Below are 21,894 nucleotides of genomic sequence, written 5' to 3'. Positions count from 1 at the left end.
GACTCAATGTGCGATTGTACTCCCTTTCATGGCGCATTATCTCACCCTCAAGAAGTTTCATATGCGAGCGTAAGCCTTCAGGACCCTTGCCTGAAGCCCAATGCAGGTCCATCTGATGGTTGCCTTGAAGGCTTCCCAAAGCGTGCCTGCTTCCTCGACAGTACCAACATTCTCCTCAAAGTAGAGTTCTACGGATTGGTGTACACCTTCCCTAAAGATCGGATCCAGTAAGGAAGATGGTTGCAAACACCACTGAAAAGGTTGATGATGCCTGGTCGGAATGTTGATATCCAGCACTACTGGGGCATTATCTGAAAGTGTTTGCGGCAGGTGCTTAACCCCATTTACCCAAGGTGCAAGTGCCTCCGAGATGATCCAATAGTCCAGTCTGGACCATGATTTGGGTATCACCGAAATAAAGGTGCTCTCCCTAGCAGTCGGGTTCCTATCTCTCCATATATCCCTCATGTGAAATGTATGCATAATATCATGTATTACTTTACTTGACCGTTTCCCCTGCCAGGGTTTGTCAGCGCTTCGATCAGTGTCTGGGTCTAGGTATGTATTCATGTCACTCCCCCATAGTACTAGGTCCGATTGCATTTGAAATAATTTGGTTTTGAGGCAGTGAAAAAAGTCGGGATCATTGACATTGGGGCCATATGTGTTTATAATCGTAAGTACTGTTTCACGCAACAGAGTGAAACGCTCAAGATGATCCGAATAGGTAGATAGTAGCTTGAATGGTGTTCCTTTTTCGACCAGTATCATTATCCCTCAAGCATAGTTGGAATATGAAGCGGACGACTCTACCATTGCCTATCTGCCTCCTATCCTGCCCTCCCCCACCCGTGTCAGGTGTGTCTCTTGTAAAAGAGTCAATTGGATATGATGTCTGTCCAAATAAGCAAACACCTGTCTAATTTTTGGGGGATTATTCAGTCCCCTCATGTTCCACGTCACCAGGCGGATGTCGCTTTTTTTCATCCCCAGATTGTGTGTAAAGAAAATATTGGACCTATACTGATGCGCTCACTGTGAACCTCTAATACATATGTTCCTGCTGTATCTATTGCGATACACTGTAGAAACAGGTAAACCAGCCCCTCCCACCCCCACCCACTTCAGCATCCCAATCGTGCCAAATACATGTCCCCAGTAACAAAAGCACAAAACTAGCAACCAACTTGGGTAATACCTACATGGGGGACAGCCAGGTACCCTTTTCCCGCCTGCAAGCAGACGTGGCCGGGCGAAATTTCCATGACCCCACCAAATTCGTGCATGTAGCATCTCATAGTCTATTTCAACTCATCTGCAGTGCTAGACCCTTAAAATTAAGCACGCCATTGGTAAGTGTGATCCCTGACGCGAAATCCTCCGGGGTAGAGTATAGTATAGCTCTAGGGGAATCTACATTATTTGCAAAACCATTCCCTTCTCATAATCAGCCCTGCTAAGTGACCAAGGTCGCGCACACCCACTTCCCCGGATCTCGTTGTACGCACATATCATGCCCCAATGCGGTCACCCCACAGCAGAAAGAAAAATAAAAAGACCAGTTGTCATGCCCCGTATTGCTAACTGTACTGCAAACATTAAAAGTGCAATGATCAACATTTTTGGCATAACCAAGGAGGAATTACATGATATGAAGCAGAGGGGAGCGGCAGCACCCCCTCCCCCGCCCCCCACCCCGGGACAAGCAACTGGAACGATGCAAGGCCTCACGCATGGGGAGAGCCCCGTCCATAGTTCACACAAAGGCATAATGTTTGTAGCCCTCGAAACCCAACCTTGCTGCCCAGGAGTCCATAGCCAAACAGTTAGTAAGAACTTAAGCACTTGCAGTCTCAGGAGCAGCCCCCCGCCAGCACAGACTGAGCACGCAACTCCTGTACTTCATCGGTCGGAGCACTCCCCTGGTCAGGGATCTGCCCATGATGGAGGCGGCACAACCCCCTCACAGGCACCAATCCAAAATCACATTAGGCAAGAAACACTCTTTAGTCTTCTGTGTCCGATATTGCAGAGTGTGTAGGGGAGGTGCCGCTCTTGGACTCTTTCCACTGGGATGAAATCTGCCTAATGAAATCTTGTGCCGCCCTCAGAGATTGGAACACCTTCACGTTGCCGTCCATCGTGATCTTCAATCTTGCAGGGTATAACATTGCAAACGATATCTCCAATGCATGCAGTTTCTTTTTTACTTCAGTGTATTCCCTACGGGCCGGTTGCACTGCTATAGTGAAATCAGGGAAAAAGGACACCACGTTGCCCTGATAACACGTGTTCTGCTTTTCCCATGCCAGCCGAAGGACTGAGTCACGATCCCTATAATTTAGGATCTTTGCGACTAAAGGCCGCGGTGGTGCTCCCGGAGGTGGCTTGGGCTCCAAAGAACGGTGCGGGCGCTCCACAATTTAGACTTGTGACAGATTCTCCGCACCAAACAGGTCTTTTAGCATTGCCTCCACATAGTCCTCAAGGCGGCCTGTATTTGTACACTCGGGAACACCCGTTATACGTAGGTTACTTCGCCGAGAGTGCGCCTCTAGGTCCTCATTTTTAACTCTGATAACCTCCAGAAGCTTCTCCATTTCCTGGCATTGTCCCGTTGTGGCGCGAGACTCAACTTATACCGCTAATATTCTTTGCTCAGCCGTTGTGAGTCTCTCTCCCTGCTTATCTAGCGTGGCCTGCATTTTATCCATCCGAAGGGACAGTCCTCTATTTTGCCATTAATGGCTTGCAGGCTATGTTGAATGGCCTGTAGCGTGACCTCCAAAGTGGAAGACTGCGATTGCTCCAGTTCAGTGTCCGAATGCGTGCCTGCCGGATGGGATGACCAACGGGGGTCAAAGGACAGTTTAGTTTGTTGCTTGTCTGTCCTACCCATGTCGGCAGGCCGATGGGCAGGTCCACGCACCCCGCACCGATGTAGATCTTTGTGCTCGAGAAATTCACCTAGGTGGACAAGTGTCCCCGCGGTCTTCTTTTCATGGAGTGAATGTCCAGAGGCCAAAGCCGCCACACCACCTGTAATGCAATGTCTTTGAGACCTGGCTGTAGTGAAGTACTACCTTGGCAATATTTGACGGAGCTCCATCGAAGTCACCCTCCAAGTGCTTCCCTCCAGACCGAGGGGTCTGCAGTTAGAGCCACAGTGTTGTGTGTAGGCAAGGTGTGCAGCAACGGGCACCCAGGACCCACTCGTGAGACCTTAGTCACCCGCCAGCTAGCCTGAATCTACCATGCATCCATCTTCAGTGCCCAGTGTCTAACCACCCTATTGTCTCAGCCACTATCGTATTATTATCTCATATGGCCTCCCAAGTGCATACACCATGAATGTTTATGAGGCACACTGATACCACCACGGCGTTTGTCACAGCAGGGACATTTCTTCTTACCAGTGGAACACAGGGCATCATCACCATTCAGCGGAGTTAGGCCTCCGCGTGCGCACCGTCCTATCATTATGGGACCACCTCCGGACCCGCGCCTGAATGCTGCCACTCTGCACAAGTACCGGATCACAACAGGCCCTCAGTGTTGTCTCACCGACTGTTTTGCTCCTACAGGTCAGGCCTGGCATGGCAAGTCCTACAACTGATCAGTCATCAAAGGGCCTCAGGGCATCTTAATCCGTCGTCTTCCCTCATGATCCACTACGCTCCGCACCCAGGGGTGCATGCAACAGTCGCTGCTCACAGGAGGCGCCTCCGTGGGAGTGCAACGATCCACGCCGAACCCAGGCACAGAGTGCCGTCAAACCAGGGGGGAGGCAATATCCGCACTGGAACACCCAAGTAGCTCCGGTGTGATGTTGGTTCAGCTAAAGCACCCGAACGAGCCCCTCAGGACAGCAGCAGCACGCAGTGTGCAAGGCTCACTCACCCGGTAAGTCAGGCAAGCAGCCGTTGCACATGTTAACTTCTCAAAACCATCCTGTAATCAGTGCTGTAATTTGTAAATTTCTCACAAACTTGGTGAAAAAACATTTAGCAAACAGAATACATTGACATTCGGTAGTCAACACTTACAGTTCAGTTAGATTTGGAAGGTCTTCAAAAGCATTAACTTCTATTTTTTCTATAGAATCACTCTCAGAGATTAATCTGTAAATGAACAAAAAAGATACATATTAATTACACTATTATTTGAATAAATCAAATAATAGATGTAAATATTTAGTAAGTACTTGTTGAATCACAATTAGTTGACTTGTGAGCCTGGATTTTATGTCAGGACAGGAGGGGAGCATTATTCATTACTTTCTCAAGCAGCCAGTTAAACTCAACAGGCCTGATTCACAAAAATAAACTGAGACAAAAGTCTAACTTTACGACTTTTAGTATTCATTACTCGTAAATGCCCTTTGTGAATACCAAAAGTCATAAAGTTAGTCTTTCATCTTATTTTAGCTTTGTGAATCGGGCCCTTTATCTATGAACTACAGTTTCCAGAAACATAGGGAAGAGACAACAGATGTAATCCAATCAGCATCGCTCCATCCCTAGAATAGGCTCTACAACTTCCCATATACTCCTCTTTCTTCACTGCCCAGAAGCAGGATTGGTATTGATTTCTTTGCTTCCTACCTTACATTTTGAATGGTTAAGGTATGTTAGGCCATCATCAGGACCAGGTTAAATTGATTTATATTGCAGTGGTCTGGGGCCGGCTTCCCTCAGGCTAAGTGTATTGACTCCTGCCGCATAGAGCCTGACTGACACCGGCTCTATATCCAATTTCACCAGCTACCCATTGAGCTTCCAGTACTGCAGCCTTGGACTTGGATGATGGCCTAACATACCTACAGACCAAAACGCCGTCGACTTCACAGTGAAATTCCCGGCGCTCCCCTCATGGATACCTACACAAATTACTTGTATATTACACTTTCATTGACTGTTTGGATATCCTGAATCTGTAGAATTTTAAGTTCACTTGTTCGCCATTGCGCCCTCCACAGTCACTGTACATACCACTTCACGTTGTCACTTGTGCCGTCACAATCCTTCACGAGCACTTGTGCACAGTATCCAACAGGGTACATGCCATTTAATGTAACGCAGCACAACTTTTCCGTTTGATCATATGGAATTGAATATGTCAAATATGTGAATATACCATTTTTGTTTGGAAAACATTTGGTTTCTTCGCTTTTTTCCCCTTTCTAGATTTTTTGATAAACAAATGTATTCATGTTACAAAAGGAATGCACCAGCCAACTCACACCATATTTCAATAGTCGAGAAGTACAGTTGCAGAATCCCGCTACCCAGCGTACAGACATTAATAAAGCAAAGATATGTTGGAAACAATCAAACCCCCCGTGATTAGACCACTCCCCCACCCACTTCCCCCAAATTCTGCGGTATTTCTTGGGTCAACCACGTGCCGCGTACATAACTTTCTCATGTGTGGAACACCAGTCCACCCCAATTCACCAACTCCCCACGGTTGGGGGATCAGGACACTTCCAGGAGGCTGCAATGTCCCGTTTGGCTACAACCATGGCTGTAGTGAAGAACTGTTTTCATTGCGCGACCCGTCTAGGCCATCAGTGATGCCTAGAATCTTATGCTTATCGTCGTGTGGAATCCCCCACCTCAGCACCTCAGAGAGTTTCCGCCAGGAAGGGACAGGCCCAAACCATGTGGAGGGAGTCAGCGGGATCTTGGCCACACCTAGTACAGGCTGAGGACGGACTAAGCCCGCGCGATGAAGGCGTACAGGGGTGAGATACGCGGCATGTAAATAGTAGAGCTGCACTAAGCGCAGCCTAGCGGAGGCGGTGACCGTTCTAGGGTCCATAAGGGCATCCCGCCAGTCCTCTTCTTCCAAGGGGCCCACCCAGCACTCCCATTGTGTCCTCAGTTGGTCCAGGGAAGTTGGGGTGTTGTTAATCAGTGTGCGGTAAATGCCACCCTTCCCCAGGTTCCCGTACATAATCTGTGCTTCAAGCGGGCTATGATCTGGCAGCCGCATGCCTGTTGCAAGGTGTGAGTGAATGGCATGCCGCAGCTGGAGGTAGTGAAAGAATTGGAAGTGATGCAGCAAGTACCTGGTTTGAAGATCTTCAAAGGAGCACATATGATCCCCCACCCAAACGTCCTCAAGCTGTGCCCCTTTCTGGATTTATCCTTCAGTAACTATTAGTCCTAATTTTATTGTCCCTCTATTGACACCCCTTTGAGACATTGTTGTTTGTTACAAATGGAGTGGGTCCCAGCAGACAAAGTGGCTTCCTGTGTTGCATGTTGTTTACACAAACTGTTGCATAAAGAGGTCCAGTACTGGCTCAAAGCATCGGTGCCCCATGCCCAACCTGGAGGGCAAAATGGCCCAAAACCCCGAAAATGTATTCCAGACTGGCTACCTAAGTTTTCTAAAGACTCCAAACAGTACAGTGATCGCTCCTGCTAGGATAACTGTTGAACTTGACAAGATCCCTCATCAAGATCCTGGCACGGAGGCCAAGCAGTTAAGTTCCATTATTTGACCTGAGACACTTTCAGGTCAGCTCAACGATCCATTATCTTCCTAGGAAACACCAACTGTGCTATATCTACAAAACAGCAAAAATCATTGCTCTTAAAAGTGTGCCCAAAGATAGCGAACCTAGCATATTCTGCAACCCCATCATTGAAGAGCCATGGAAGTTGATCTACACCTTTTTCCTCACTGGACAAGGCCCAGGCTTCCATTAAGAAAGTATTTGCCCCCAAGGCTTTCACCGCGGTTTGATGAGGCAGGAAGCACTCAACAACACGCTCCACTGCAGCCAAAACCTCAAAGGAGACCACTGGCAGTGTCAGAGAAGATTTGGAGGCTTGTTCCCCTCAAGGGGTGCCGCAAGATCATGAGGCCTCAAAAGAGATACCTCTAACCCTAATAAGTCTCCCCCTTCTTCCCATGCAAAAATAAGGGTCAGATTGTCACTTTTTTCCAGTACTAGAGATGGCTAACAAACAATGCTTGGGTGTTACCGATGGTCAGCAGGTTCTAAATAGAGTTTTATGGTTCCCCAAGTTTGCCCTTTTTAATCTCGTCTACTGCACTACATACACTTTGAGATACTTGTTCTAACCTGTAGCAAGACTGGATGAAAGCACTGTTGTTTATGAAGGGTAGAATAGGAATGCAGTATTTGTATTAAAGTTAAGAAATAATTATTAATTATTAAACTTTTTTAAGCAGGTGTAGGCCCCAGTGCAATCATCAGCCAATGTTAGAGAAGATTTAGAGGAACCTCCGGTGCTTGCATCTAAGACTTCAGTTTTTCCAACCCAAAGTCAGCGCCACGAGATGCGCTGACATCACAAACCCCCACCAGAGCGGTGAGGAAGGTGCAGATGAGTTTCCCCCTCAAGTGTCCGGTGTGAGTCCTAGGTCCCAGGTGGCTTACCCATGTTTGTGGAAAACATAGCTGGAAAGGGGAAAGGACCCCGGTTACAGGGATGCCTTCCTCAAACAAATTCCTGTTTGTGGTCTGCAGATGCGTGCAATCCACATCTAGGAATCCACTAGACACCAGGTATAATAATGTTTTTGGGTGGTCAGCCACTCTGGCATATGCCCCCTCCCACTGGGGGCATAATATTTTAGAGGAATTTTTGTTTTGCAGGGGTCAGTCCATCTGGTATACGGAGTGACACCCCTAAGGGGCATTATATTGCCAAATGTTTGTTTTCCCGAGGGGGCACGATTGCCCCTTTGGGCAAAACAGTACAGTGACGAAAATTTGTGGGGTTCTGCTTTTCGTGCATACAGGTTGACCCTTCTGGAGGAGCATAATTTGTTTAGAAAGAATATTTGTTTTCCTCTGCAGTGCGGTCGGGCCCCCCATGGGAAAACACAATAGGTCAAATCCACTTGAAGACCAGAGCATTTATAGCCTGATAGGCAGGTTTTTCCTGACCTTGATATTCCCACGACATTAAAAGAAGCTTGCACAAAAACATGCAGTCTTTCATACCTTGGAAACCTGCAAAGCATGTGTTTACAGCTTCAACGTTGGACCAGTGTGCAAATGTGAGCTACTTTTTAGGTCTGCACTAGGTATGATCTTTTAATTTTAATTATATATATATATATATATATATATATATATATATTTTCTTTTTTCTATTTTTTTTCATTTATCTTTTTCTTTTTTTCTATTTTATGTATTTTCACTTTCTAACACACACAGTTGTTTTAACAAATGTTGGAGGCTGAACTTTGCCCCAATTTTGACAATGATTGGACTACAGATAAATTGCAGAATGAGAGGTCTGAGGTAGTATGGTGTAGACATGAAATCACTGTTCTTTTATTACTCTCTGTTTGTGTCATGTATAGATGTGATATATTCATAATTTGAAACATATAATGCATATAATGTTGGCCATTGAAAGAAAACGGAAGGTGTGGATTAATATTTTAGGATTGAAATTGTGCTTGAGGATACAGGGTATACACTTATGATGGAGTAAATAGAAATTGATAGTATGAATTAAGTTTTACTCGATTTTATATATCTTTAGGTTTTGTTACCGGGCTATGCTTATGCTGAGGAAAACTACCGACACAGGGAGAAACTGCAGGAAGAAGTAACACCCTTGTGTGAACCTCTGCTTTGGAATAATTGGCAACTTTAGCTTAACATAGTAAAATGAAGTTAGTTGATAGGATGTACTACCATATCGTGCTGACCTACAGGAGGGATCGACAATCTCTTGGTTTTATCCCCAGAAATTGTAGAAACTGAATCACAAATAGGGGCACTAGACCCTCGATTAATTCAATAATTTGTCAATCCCATTTTTCGAAACTTTCTATTTTCCTTTTATTTTCCTTTGATATCCTTTGCCACTAAGCATGATGATAGAACCAATATTATCATATCTGTTTGAATGTAATAATGCAAGCTAGACTGTTTGTATGAGCTTGATTGTCCGTTTACTTTAGCCCTATGAAATGTTAGAGTGGTGACATTGCTGTTTGTAGAGTGAAAAGCTGTGGCGAATGTTAGCAAAGCTGTCTCAAGAGTAATGTGTAACTTCATAAAGTTTTATTAAATGAGGTTTGATAGCGTGTAAAAATGTATTTGTGCAAAAAAGTGTTATGGGTGAGGGTGTGGACTTTTTCAGGAGAAAAGAATAACAAATTAGTGGTGCATTAGATGTAAATATGTGATTGTGGGTGAAAAATGTAGAAAGGTTTAAAAAATACATTGATGTATCACTTTTATCAATTATTGACCAGTAAGTAACTTTTATCTTTTTAGTTATTTTTTATTTTTTAAGGAGGGAATGGAAACTTGCCTCTGATTAAATAATTATTTGCTTAAGCAGCAAAAAAAAGAGCCTTGTTAAGACAAGCAGGATTAGTGTGCTGTTTAGCAATAAATACCTCTTCAGGCACATTGTATTCAGGTTGGAAGGATGTGGAGGCACCAGTACAGTGGAGTAGCTCAGCAGCATGAAATACCTCTGAATGAGCTAGGCTTTGTAAACTGTAATTTGTAGATATGCTGCTTTGCTGAGGTTTTAGGGCTACCTAACCTGCCATCACATACCAGGAAATGGAAGAGTCTTTGGCAGGCTAAGGTGGCTTAAAGACTGGAAAAAAGTACCACCACGATTAACATCCAGTAGTCAAATAAAGCAAAAAAGGGGTGAGGGGTGGATAGAAGCAGCTTATGAATGTTAGAAACAATTGTTGTTGTTAAATTGTTTTGGTGTAATAGAAAAGTTTAATGTTACTTTGGATTAATATCCTTAATACTTATTATAAATGTCAAGCTTATTATAGCATTGCAATATTCAGTAAAACTGGCAGTTCCATGTTTAGGAGGGACTGTGAATATGCTACTATATGTATATGTATGTCAATTACACTATGCACATCCTTTATTCTACAGATACTTGGTAATGGAGAACCTCATTATTTTGCTATGCAGCTATGGTTACTTTTCGTGCAACAGTAAGGTGTTCCTACAGAGATTAGTTGTTGTACATGCAGTGGCATAAGGAACTTTGATACAAGAGAGATGTCTTGGCACAGAGGGAAGTGTATCTTTATATTATAACAGGCTCTGCTACCAGCTGATGTGCACACCCAATGACATATGGGTGTTGCCACTGGGGGGCGTCTGAAACAGAGGTGAATATGTCTGCACAATCAGATAAGGATACAAGTTGACCAAGACACAGTTCTCGAGAGAGAGAGAATACACTCCATTTAATACTCTTCTTTGGACATTGATCAGTATTAAGAGAGGTATGTGTAGAGAGAACAGTTTTAATCCACAGTCTTCTTTGCACATATGTTACTCTGGGGAGACGTCTCACCTGAAAGGTCCATGTGTTTTCATTTCATAGTCTCTATTGTTGTTATGCAAGACAGACTTCTGAGCCTATAGGTAATGTCAACTCCATACTTTACCTGTCCATCTGTCATACTGGGGAGAGATGTGACAAGAGAGGTAAACCACTTTTCAAACCCTTATTTGCACACCCATCATCCAAGAGACAGGTCACAGGAGAGAGGCCAGTATCTCCCCACACTATACAATGCAGAATTATCATGCAAGAGACTTGTCAGGAAACAGGGTGGTTTCTCCCCACTGCCCACTATGTATATGTCAAATATTAGTCGGTGCACAACAAAACGTTTCATTTTAATGTAGTCACTGTGTTCCGTGCCACCTGGGCCTCACTCACTGAACTTGAGTGTTTTAAAATCAATGAAACTGCATCTCCACTGTTGTGGAGTATGTCCCCAGGGCCATACTCCACAACAGTGGAGATGCGGTTTCATTGCTATGTATATGTGTCATCATGAGAGGAGGTATGAGTTGATCAATACATTTTCTTAAACCCTACTAGAGACACCTTTCACCCTGGTAAGATGTGTTAGCGGACAGGTCACTGCCTTCCCAGACAACACTGCATATCGTTGTTGGTCTAAGGAGAGGTGTCAGCACAGAGGCTAATTCACTACATCGTACTATACATCCATGTTGTCCTGGAGATAGTTGTTAGTGCAGAAGAAAATGTTTTCCAACATACTACTGTATATGTTTGTCATGCTGGGAAGAGCTGTGAGTGGACAGGGAAATCCATTCCCACATGCTATATATGGTTTTTTCCCAGGGCCAAGGTCTCAGCGGGGAGGCCAGTACTTGTTATACTTACCATGGAATAGTGAGGTCTTACATGTGAAGTGGGTACCTTCCCCACCCTACTATGCATACTACCGAGCCTGGGGAAAAGTGTGAATGGAGAGGCAGTGTCTCTTTACATCCTACTTTACACAATAATTACCTTCATGCAAGGTGTCAATGGAGAGGCCGGTCTCCTCCCATAGTCTAGTAGTGAGTATTATAAGGGATAAGTATTGTAATGAAGGGAAATGTAACTTCTTCCCCTAAAGTAATTTTATTATCTCACAAGATCGTACTTTAAACAAAAGAGGGGTACAGAAAATCTGATTCATATACATTATAAATACTACTTGAGGATATGTTCAGTTAAAATGTAAATTTAATTTTCAAAGTATGATCTCGCAAGAGGTTCGCAACCTCAAAGCAGCAAACACTGCTCCCTTGCAGTTGATAAGGAGGACTATGTGCCTGGCTCTCGCGAGAGTCAACCATGCTATATATAAGAGCATCATGGCTTTTGTTAGTATCTTGTGAGAGCCATGAAGAAGAAAAAAAGGGTAACATAGTACAAACAACTTGAATAAGTATAGAGTAGCTCTGAAAAGAGCTTTTTAAATTAACATTTTTGAACAACTGTATTTTTTTGTTTTTTAACATTGTTTTGTATATTTAAAAAAAAGGGTAAAACAAAAACAAGAAACTGGGATTAAAAACACATCTCCTTCAAAACAAAGAAAAGAAAAAACACAAAAAAAGTTTACAAAAAATTAAAGGACTGCCAAAGTGGGTATTTATGATCTTGGACAAGCTTGTCCTGTGCATCTCTGCTTGTCTCTAAAGTAAAAAATATCTGCATACATAAGCAGCAAAAAAAGGGCTTTATTAAAATAAGCAGGGTTGTGAATTGCTTGCCCGTTGAGTGCCAGGGCAGATACCAGGTTCAAAAGACGTGGACGCCCCTAAGGGGTTATCAAGCTCTGCAGCACGGGCTAACTCAGCCCATGCACAGCATTGAGGGTGCATAGCTCTCAAATGTTGCCATATCCCTGTGGTACCCTTGCTGCATTGTTAGTTACAGCTGCCCCTACTGAACTCCTTTTTGCATAATTTACATATGATATATTTCGCAGACACTTTTTTTCCAACCTGGCCCCATTTAAAAAAAAAATGCCACACTAGTCACATAAACCATGTCACAGAAAATGTCTTGAGTGATGCCATATGTGAGGTCATATGCAGTGCATGGTGGGGGTGAAAGTTATAATTGGTACTGCTAACTATAACTAGTGAAATTCAGTTTTTTTAGTTCTAAATATTAATGGTCACACTGACATAGTCACCTAATAATAATGTTAATGTAACCTTTGTTTTTTTCAATAAAAATATCTATCTATCTATCTATCTATCTATCTATCTATCTATCTATCTATCTATCTATCTATCTATCTATCTATCTATCTATCTATCTATCTATCTCTCTATCTCTCCATCTATCTATCTATATATCTATCTATTTATTGAAAAAATCTGAGGTTTCAGGGACGTTATAGATAGGAAGTAGCATTTTAAAAACCTTAGAAATCCCCGGAAAATACCAAAGGTTAGAGGGATGTTATAGTTAGTCTGACATGTCACTCCTACAAAACCAGAGAAATTCAGCCATTATAGGGGCATATCATCAAGGGGAAGAGATAAACTTATCGCTAAAGCGTCCGTTTTTGGGTGAAAAGCGGCGATAATTTTATTGCACTATCTATGGCTTTGCGCCCTTTCCCTTATGCCCAGCTTTGCATCTCTAATGATATGCAAAGTTGGCGATCCTCATCAAAATAATGTGAGAAATGTCGCTAATAGACATTTCTCCTATCAGCAAGCTGCACGCTAACCTGCATAGCGAATAAAAAAGTGGCGCTAACCACGCCTATCGCAGGATTCATTGCGCCTGCTTTTCAACTGAGTAAACCATAATAGCCTATGGGGTGGTGGATTATAAGGCCAAGACCACCCAGCCCTATCAACAAGGTTTTGTCTATCGCTGTGCGATTATCGCTGGATTTCCAGTGATAATCGCACTTTTTGCATCTATCGCTGGATTACATATCGCATTGGAGATAAGCGTTGTGGATAGCATGCTATCTCGGCAATATAATTATCGCCGGCTGTTGGGGGCGGAGCTTGCCAGCAGCGGAGATGGCGGCTTAAACCCGAGGCTCCGCTGTGCACCGTAAACTATCCTGAATAATCCTCCCATAGAGCGACTACCTGAGTTACTTACTCCCTCCCCTAACAGCGGATGTTGCAGGGACCCCGGGGATACCGCAGTTGCGAGGATCGTACTACCTGGGACGCCAACGTGGAGCGGCGCAGATCCACACACTGGTAGGCCACAAGCCGCGGTCCCCAGCAGCGCTCGGCCCGAGCGACTTGGCCGGACGTGCGGCACAGTGCAGAGAGGGCCCCCGGGTGGCCCGGAAGTGACACCTTCTGGAGTGCGGAGCCGGATCTTCCTCCCAGGGTCGGAGGGTGAGACGCTGCGGAAGCTACTTCGCGGTGGTGAACCACCCCACGACCTGAGCTCGAGAGAATCGGGAAGGTGAAGGAGGCGAGGTGTGGCGGGAAGGTGCCATTGAGAGTGGCAGTAGCTGCGGTCCCGGAGTGGCTGGGAACTGTGTAGCTAAGGGGCGGTTGGGAGCCGCGACCGACGGGAGGGGAACTGCGGGGAAGCTGGAGGGCCTCCACCCCCCTCACCCCTCTCCCCCCCGGGAGCATTAACGGTCACGGGCCCCGGAGGGCATTGGCGGAAGCTGCGCTGATCGTGTAGCACCTCCCGGTGCCGGTCTCACGCGACGATCTGAGTGGAGCTAACAGAGGTGGATCTCAAGCGACCAGTGCATGGCACATGTTGCCCATATAGACAAGCGGAGTTGGGAAGTGCTAGACACGGCTGCTGCTGAGTGGTTGCTGGATCCTGCGGCAGCATAGACCTGGTTAACATTTGGAGCCGACCCCCAAGAAGAGATACACAGTGCAGAGCTGGTCTGGCATCTCATTGCTACGTTGAGAACGGAGAGACCCATGGATGCCATTTGCCGCCAGGTGCTACCTGAGACCCCTGCGGCTGGGCGCGGTGTGGAGGCCGAATAAGTGGTGTACCGCCCAAACGCGGAGCGGACTCCCCAGGGGGGGCTAGAGAAGTGAGCTACAGGAGTTGAGTGGCGCTCCAGTCATAATCATGGGCAAAGGTGACAAGACGCAAAGTAAACTTCCCTTTCCGCAGAGAAGGCTGCAGCTACAAAGCCCTCCTGTGGAGCACAGAGAAGCTATGCAGCCGGAGGTAGAACAGGGAGCAGACTTGGATATCAAGAGCATGCTGCGCTCCATGGAACAGAGTCTTCAATCCAGCATCTCAGCGCAAGGTACCAAAATGGACGCCATGACGTACAGGATGGACCGCATGGCTGAGCGCCTTGATAAACATGCGGAAAAACATGACATGCCCGAGAGGAGGATAACGGAAGTCGAAGAGGCACAGACGGAGTTGGACGCAGCACACAAGAAGGTGGAGTATTTGATGCGATCCCTCCAGGACAAGGCGGAGGATTTAGAAGCACGCTCACGACGAAGTAACATCCGTATAACAGGCCTGCCGGAGAACACACAAACTGGCACAAGGGAACTGTTCGTGGAGAAGCTGCTCACCACCCTCCTGGGGGAAGGGGTATTCTCAGCAATGTTCGTTGTAGAGCAAGCGCATCGTGCTTTGGGCCCGCAGACACTGCCGGGGTTGCCCCCTCGACCAATCATTGATAAATTGCTAAACTACCGGGATAGGGACACTGCCCTCAGGCTGGCTAGAGCTAAATCTACACTTCAATACGAGGGGTCGGCGATATCCCTTTATCCGAACTTCACTGCTAAAGTGCAGGAAGCGCGCAAACACTTCATACCGCACAAGAAGCGCCTCAGAGAACTGGGACTGGATTACGCGATGCTGTACCCTGCCAAATTGCGAGTCAACAATCAGGGACACTCACACATATTTACGGACCCAAAAGAACTGCAGCAAGCAATGAAGAGGTGGTCAAGAGAGCAGAGAGGTGGCACAGCGGACACTCCGGCGGAGAGGACAATAGTCATCTGGACGACCAAGAATGATCAGGGTCCTTGGACTTTACAACAGGACGGTCTGGGTGAGAGTCTTCGCGGCTTCTTGAGTACTCTGACAGGCAGGGAGGACAGGAAAGGCAGTTGGGCCACTTTTCTGATGGATGTCTGCTGGCAGATAAGTAGAGACACGGGGACGGGAGGTAACAATTGTCCTACTATATGTATAACACTTGCAAAGAATACTTAGGTGGTCCTATCTGCACAATGTTAATCACAGCGATATACCAGAGATGTACGGGGACGGTGGGGGAGGGGGGAGGGGGGGTCAAGAAATCCTCCTTTTTCGAGTTGAATGCACAACTACTAAAGTGCTTTGGACATATAGAACTCGGTGCATGGCGGGGGGGCTGTCAAACACTCTGAGTCAATTGAAGGTTACAGGCTGTCAGGCGACCTTGGTCCCCGAGCGCAATGCACTGTTGGGGGGGTCTGCTGTGGGAGGGGGGTGGAGAGGTTGGGGAAGATGTTATATGTTCTGCCTGCTCGTGCTGCCTGCGCTAGTCTTGCTTGGGCTATTGGAATTGTTAGACTGGCCTCACTGCAAAGATGTCTAGTTAAAACGAAATGACACCGGATGAGGGGGCAGAGACAATTAGAGCACTGACATGGAATGTAAGGGGTCTTAATGGTTATCGCAAACTCAGAAAGGTTGTGAATTATTTCCAGCGACATAATGTGGATCTAGCACTCATACAGGAGACGCACCTTCCACTCACAAGTAAAATGCTTACTAGCAGAAGCCTACTGGGGAACATCACGGTAGCGGGGTTCACGACTCCTTCCAGGGGCGTGTTGACATGGGTGAATCCTAAATCAAAATTAACATTGTCTTTGTTGGGTGCTGACCCGGAGGGCCGATACCTAATATCAAGATGCACGGGTAAAGGAAATGACCTCATTGTGGTTAATGTGTATGGCCCTAACTATGACTCCCCTATCTTTTACGACAACTTGGCTCGGTGCTGCTGTGTATATACTAATGCACACATGATTTGGGGAGGAGACTTGAATCTAGTGTTAGACCCAGAGCTGGATAGGTCTTCAGGTCCGCGGCGTAAGCCTTCAGCAGCCGCAATGCAAATACAAACGGAGCTCATTAACTTAGACTTGGTGGATGTGTGGAGAAGCAGGTATACAATGCGGGGGGGGTACACACATTATTCAGCATACCACAATATCCATACCAGAATTGACTACTGGCTGGTGTCCTCCTCAGTTATGAGAAGCGTCAGGTGCTGCGAAGTGCTGGCACGCACCCTTTCAGATCACTCACCATTGCTTATGGTACTGGAGCCGCCAGCAAGGAAAATTCCACCCTACACGTGGCGTTTCCCCTCGTACTCTCTGCTAGACTATCAATTTAGGGGTGAAATAGCCGAAGAGATAGAGGGGTACTTCGAAAACAACATAGGGTCGGTTGATAGCTTCCAAACTGTATGGGAGGCGTTCAAGGTGTACATCCGCGGCATAGCCATGTCAAAACACTCGAGCGTACTTAAGTCTATCCGTCAGAGGTTACAACACTTAGAGAAACAACTGGCTGAGTTGGAAAAGCGACAGATGGGAGGTTTCGACGACACAGTAATAGAAGAAATTAAGGCGCTGGTAGTAGAATACAATAAAGAGGCAGATAGAGAAGTCAAGCACATGGGGAAGTATGCGACTGCACTGTAAGAGGGAGTGTTTCCACTCCTAACCGGGTGCACAGCAAAAATGTTCACGGCATCACAAAATCTGCCACCACATGAATCACTTGTTTACTTCTTCTTTATTTTCAATATCAATCATCCAAAACTTTTTTGTCATTCTTCTTTCTTTTTCATCTTTTTACACATGTCACAAGGGGGAACGCTTACACTATTGCTGAAATCTAAATGAGGCAGAAATGCTAATCCAAGCCTTCTTCTGCGCCACGATAGCATATGTAAGATTGTTCGTGTCCATGAGATTCGTCTACCCAATGCATTTCGGGCCTATTACTTTGGCCCTTCGTCAGGGGTTATCTACAATGCAAAATACATGATTAAGTCTATGTTTTACTCACTACAATTACACCACAATTGCAAATATCAAAACATTGCTGTTTCTTGAACCTACGTTTTCCCGCTAGTAAACTCAGCCTGATATTACACATTTTCATGAATACCATTACTCCCCTTGATGCCTTCCCCTCTGCCTACTTCACCCCATGTGTTCTGTAACCTACCCAACATTCATTTTTCCATCCTCTCCCCTTTCCGACATTCCTCCCCCTGCGTGTCTCCTTCCATATGACAATGGTCTATCGTGAACTACACAATCACCCACTGGTTCACCGCAATATCCTGTGCGTACCTGTTCTCAAAAATCCTTCCGTTCTAGTTCTTACGCCTGTTGCAGCAACATATCGCTGTTAGAATACTAGATTTCCTCCTGTGAACCCGCCTACTTGAGCCTCAAGTTGTTTCCGCCCATTTGTTGCACCTGTATGTAATTAGTTCATCGCGCGCTGCAGTTCTCCACTAAATCACTGCCTACTAAACCCATGGTGCAGTTCGTGTCGAAGTCTAAATATCCGGCATCCTTAACCCTTAACTAACCTTCCGAGATGCATCAACCCCCATGTATTCATCATTAATACTCCGCCCTCCCCCAGATGTTAAATTCACGTAGGTCCACTGCCTCAAAATGCGAGGTGTTTGTTATGTATTCCCAAGATTTACGTGTTCTAATTTATATTACAATTATAAAACATTTTTCCTCCTCTGTATGCCATGCATGTTCATAAATCTTATGGAAGCTGTTCTAAACAAATGATGGTACCATTGTCCCTCCTGTGACATTTTTAATCCTTGGTCAATTTTAATCCAATCTTTACGGTGGGTGCTCCGAGGTTGTTGGGCTGAATAAATGTCAAACTGCACTGTATGAATGTCACGGTGCACACCTTCTTTCCTTCCATTTATCCTTACATTTGTCTTTTATGTTAAATTCTGTCGCGTGCAGCCTCCCGGAAAACGCGGACAGCCCAGCCACGTTGCTTGAATAGAATGCACTGTAAGAGGGAGTGTTTCCACTCCTAACCGGGTGCACAGCAAAAATGTTCACGGCATCACAAAATCTGCCACCACATGAATCACTTGTTTACTTCTTCTTTATTTTCAATATCAATCATCCAAAACTTTTTTGTCATTCTTCTTTGTGTGCGACTGCCCAGACCTATGGAGAGGGAGAGCGCTCGGGCTCCCTTCTGGCCTGGATGCTGAAAAATGTCAGACGCACTCAGGGTATATCGGAGATAGAGACGGCATCCGGTGAGATACTCACGGAGGAATCTGAGATAGTTGACGAATTCAGGAGATATTACTCTGAGCTTTATACCCCCAGAGCTGAGAATGTTGAGGATGAGATAGATGACTACTTGGGTCATATACAGTTGTCCTTCTTAAAGGACTCCGATCGGGAATTCTTGATGCAACCTATACACAGGGATGAGATCGCGGAGGCGCTGGTAGGTATGCGATCGGACAGTGCTCCGGGGGCAGATGGCCTCACTGTGGGCTTTTATAAAGCATTCAAAGAACAATTGATCCCGCACTTATCCACTCTATTCGATGATATCTGTATTGAGGGAAGAATGCCGCGTTCCATGAGGGAAGCACTTATTGTGACTATCCTCAAACCAGACAAAGCCCAGAATGTGTGTGCCTCCTACAGGCCACTGTCCTTATTAAACGTGGATGCCAAGCTATACGCCAAGGTATTGGCGACTCGCCTCGCGTTGTTGGCTCCAGAGCTGGTAGCTCCGGAACAAGCGGGTTTTATTCCCAGCAGGAATCTCACCTACAATATCAGAACCGTATTGGGGACTATGCAGCATGTCAGGCAGGACACGAAGAGCATTGCTATCTTTCTGGACATGGAAAAGGCCTTTGATTCCGTGGAATGGCCCTTTATGCTGTGAGTGCTGCGGAGGCTAGGGCTGGGCGAGCCATTCTTACAAATGATAGGGGCGCTATACTACCACCCTAAGGCCAGAATTCGCATAGCCGATCGAGTCTCGGACCCCTTTGTGATTAGCAGAGGCACTAGCCAGGGCTGCCCGCTCTCGCCACTGCTGTACGCGCTGCTGGCTGAACCGCTGACATGCGCCCTTAGGGAGTACCACAGTCACGAAGGGATAAACTTCCCATTGTACAAAATTGTCATCTCAACTTACGCAGATGACACATTGTTATATGTCCGTGACCCGGAGAGGAACCTACCATCGGTACTGAGGGAGGTGGTGCGCTATGGTTCACTTTCCGGTCTCAGGATAAACTGGTCCAAGTCCGTAGCATTTGCACTGACCCCTAAGACAACACAATTTGAAATGGACTACCCACTGTAATGGACGACGGAACCAGTCAGGTATCTCGGTATCAAGCTCCATGCGGACCCAGAGGTTCTGGTACGTGAGAACTATGGGACTGTGTACAGTAGACTAGAGGATGAAGTGGAGGCGTGATGCAAACTCCCGTTATCCCTAATGGGACGAATTACAATTATGAAGATGGTGGTACTGCCCCGGTTTTTATTTCTATTTAATAACATCCCAATTGTGCTTTCGAAGGCCTTCTTCAAAAACTTGACACAACTGCTGATTAAACTAGCCTGGGCGGGGAAACAGCCCAGAGTGAAATGGACGACTCTTACTCTCCCATACGAGTTGGGGGGCCTCGGCGCCCCAGACTTGGAGCGGTACTTCAGAGTAGCGCAGGCAGCCGACTTGCATACGTGGATACATGGGAATGCGACGATACCACATGTCCGTTTGGAACGACTGTTTGCGGACCCGACCCCGCTTCCTGCTATGGTTTTTCAGCCGGTAGACCGCAGAATCGGCGTGTTGGACTCGATCACCACTACCAACCACGCATGGTATATGCTCCTACAGAAGCAAAACAGTAGCTTACTCTATCGCTTTGTGGCTATCCCCAATGGCGGAGAAGGGGGTGACCCAAGCGTTACATGAGCTGGGTATCTACACAGCGGGTGATCTATTCTCTGAGGGTATAATGAAAACGTGGGAACAGGCTGTCACGGACCTGGATAAGGCCTCGCTACTGCTTCGATTTCAATACCATAGAGTTCGTAGCGCTTTCACGGAACTGTTGGGCCCAGAACTGGCGGAACCGCCGGAGGTGCCGGAGCTTACATTTGTTATCAAAACTCCCTCCCCCCATAAATTGGTCACAAACCTATATAAAATTAACAGAGGGCATGGGGAGCAGCTGCAGTCGAAAGCGAGGTTGGCCTGGCAGATCACAATCGACGATGGCATGTGGGCATACTGTTGTGCCGGCACTAGAAAACTGTCCCTAAATGGCAGGCACAGACTTATTCATTTTAAATATCTCCAGCGAGTGTAATATACTCCGGAGAGGCTGTATAGATATGGCCTTAGACAGACGGCAGAATGCGAACAATGCTGTGAACCGCTGGCGGATTTTATGCACCTATCGTGGTGGTGCCCCGGAATCCGGAAATTTTGGGACGAGATATTCACTGAAATGAGCACGATCCTGGATATAGAGCTTGCTCCCGATCCAGCTCTGGCACTTCTGGGCCACTCCAGGGGCCTGCCAATCGCGGTGCGTCGATTAACAGATATGGGCATGCTTATGGCCAGAAGGGTTATTGCAATGTGTTGGATGAGGGGGCCACTGCCTACCAAGAAAAGATGGGCGCATGACATGCTGTACTGCTGTACGCAGTCGGAGTGCTATAGCGAACTGCTTCCTCCGATGAGTCGCCCCAAGAACTTCTGGAGCCTGTACCGGGAACACCTGAATATGCGAGATGCGGGACAGCACGCTCAGTCTGCGGAACCTGTGGAACAGGCGCATTTAGATGAAGTCGAGCTGGAAGGTGGGAAACACGCGACCAACAACGAGTAGAGGCATATATGGGTAGTCAAAGGCATAGGACTGAGCGTAGGATAGAGCAGACGTTAAATCAGGACGAGCGTTGAGGCGGACATGGGGTGGGAGGGGGAACTGTTTGGGGGGTTTTGTTCAGTAAGAAACTTCACAGGGTACACAATTGCACACACTAGTGAGTGTCTCTAGGTGCCAGCGCAGCGCGCAGTAGGGGGTAACCTCCACTCCGGACTCTAGCGATGAGGCTGCAGCAGTGAAGACAGGCATTCCCGATACCGTATGCATTGTTCCTGATAATGTGCCGCCGGACCTCCGGGTTGTCGGCTACTTGGCTGTGTATAACAGAACAATAATGCAATACTTCTGATGTGTTTGCTGCCGGCCCCCGGGTTGTGGCTTAAAGCTGTGTGAGACACTCTACAGTTTATTAAAATGACGAGAAAAAAAATAAAATAAATTATCGCCGGCTGTTGCTGATATGCCCCATAGTTAGCTGAGCTAACTAAAACTCGCGTCCGCGCAATGGACTGCTGATGAATATCACATATTACATCACTCATGACATGGTCAGTGACATTACTGATGACAGCTCAAATGACATCACATCATTTTTCCCCCTATTTTAGGAAGGGGTCTGTTGGCTCCCCTTCCCTTGATGAGAGGAGG

General features: G+C 46.3%; 1 protein-coding gene across 1 annotated transcript in view; it reads right to left on the bottom strand.

Annotated features, from left to right (window-relative positions):
- Window positions 1-21,894, bottom strand: part of LOC144763730 (lutropin-choriogonadotropic hormone receptor-like) — a 1,068,475-nt gene that overhangs the window by 488,011 nt on the left and 558,570 nt on the right. The window contains exon 3 of the mRNA XM_078649633.1: window positions 4,047-4,121. Coding sequence (XP_078505759.1) covers window positions 4,047-4,121 — 75 coding nt within the window. The remainder of the gene's footprint in view (window positions 1-4,046; window positions 4,122-21,894) is intronic.

Source organism: Lissotriton helveticus, chromosome 6, assembly GCF_964261635.1.
Source record: "Lissotriton helveticus chromosome 6, aLisHel1.1, whole genome shotgun sequence".
NCBI lineage: Eukaryota > Metazoa > Chordata > Amphibia > Caudata > Salamandridae > Lissotriton > Lissotriton helveticus.
Note: the sequence above shows the minus strand (reverse complement) of the source record. Positions and strands in the feature narration are given on the sequence as shown.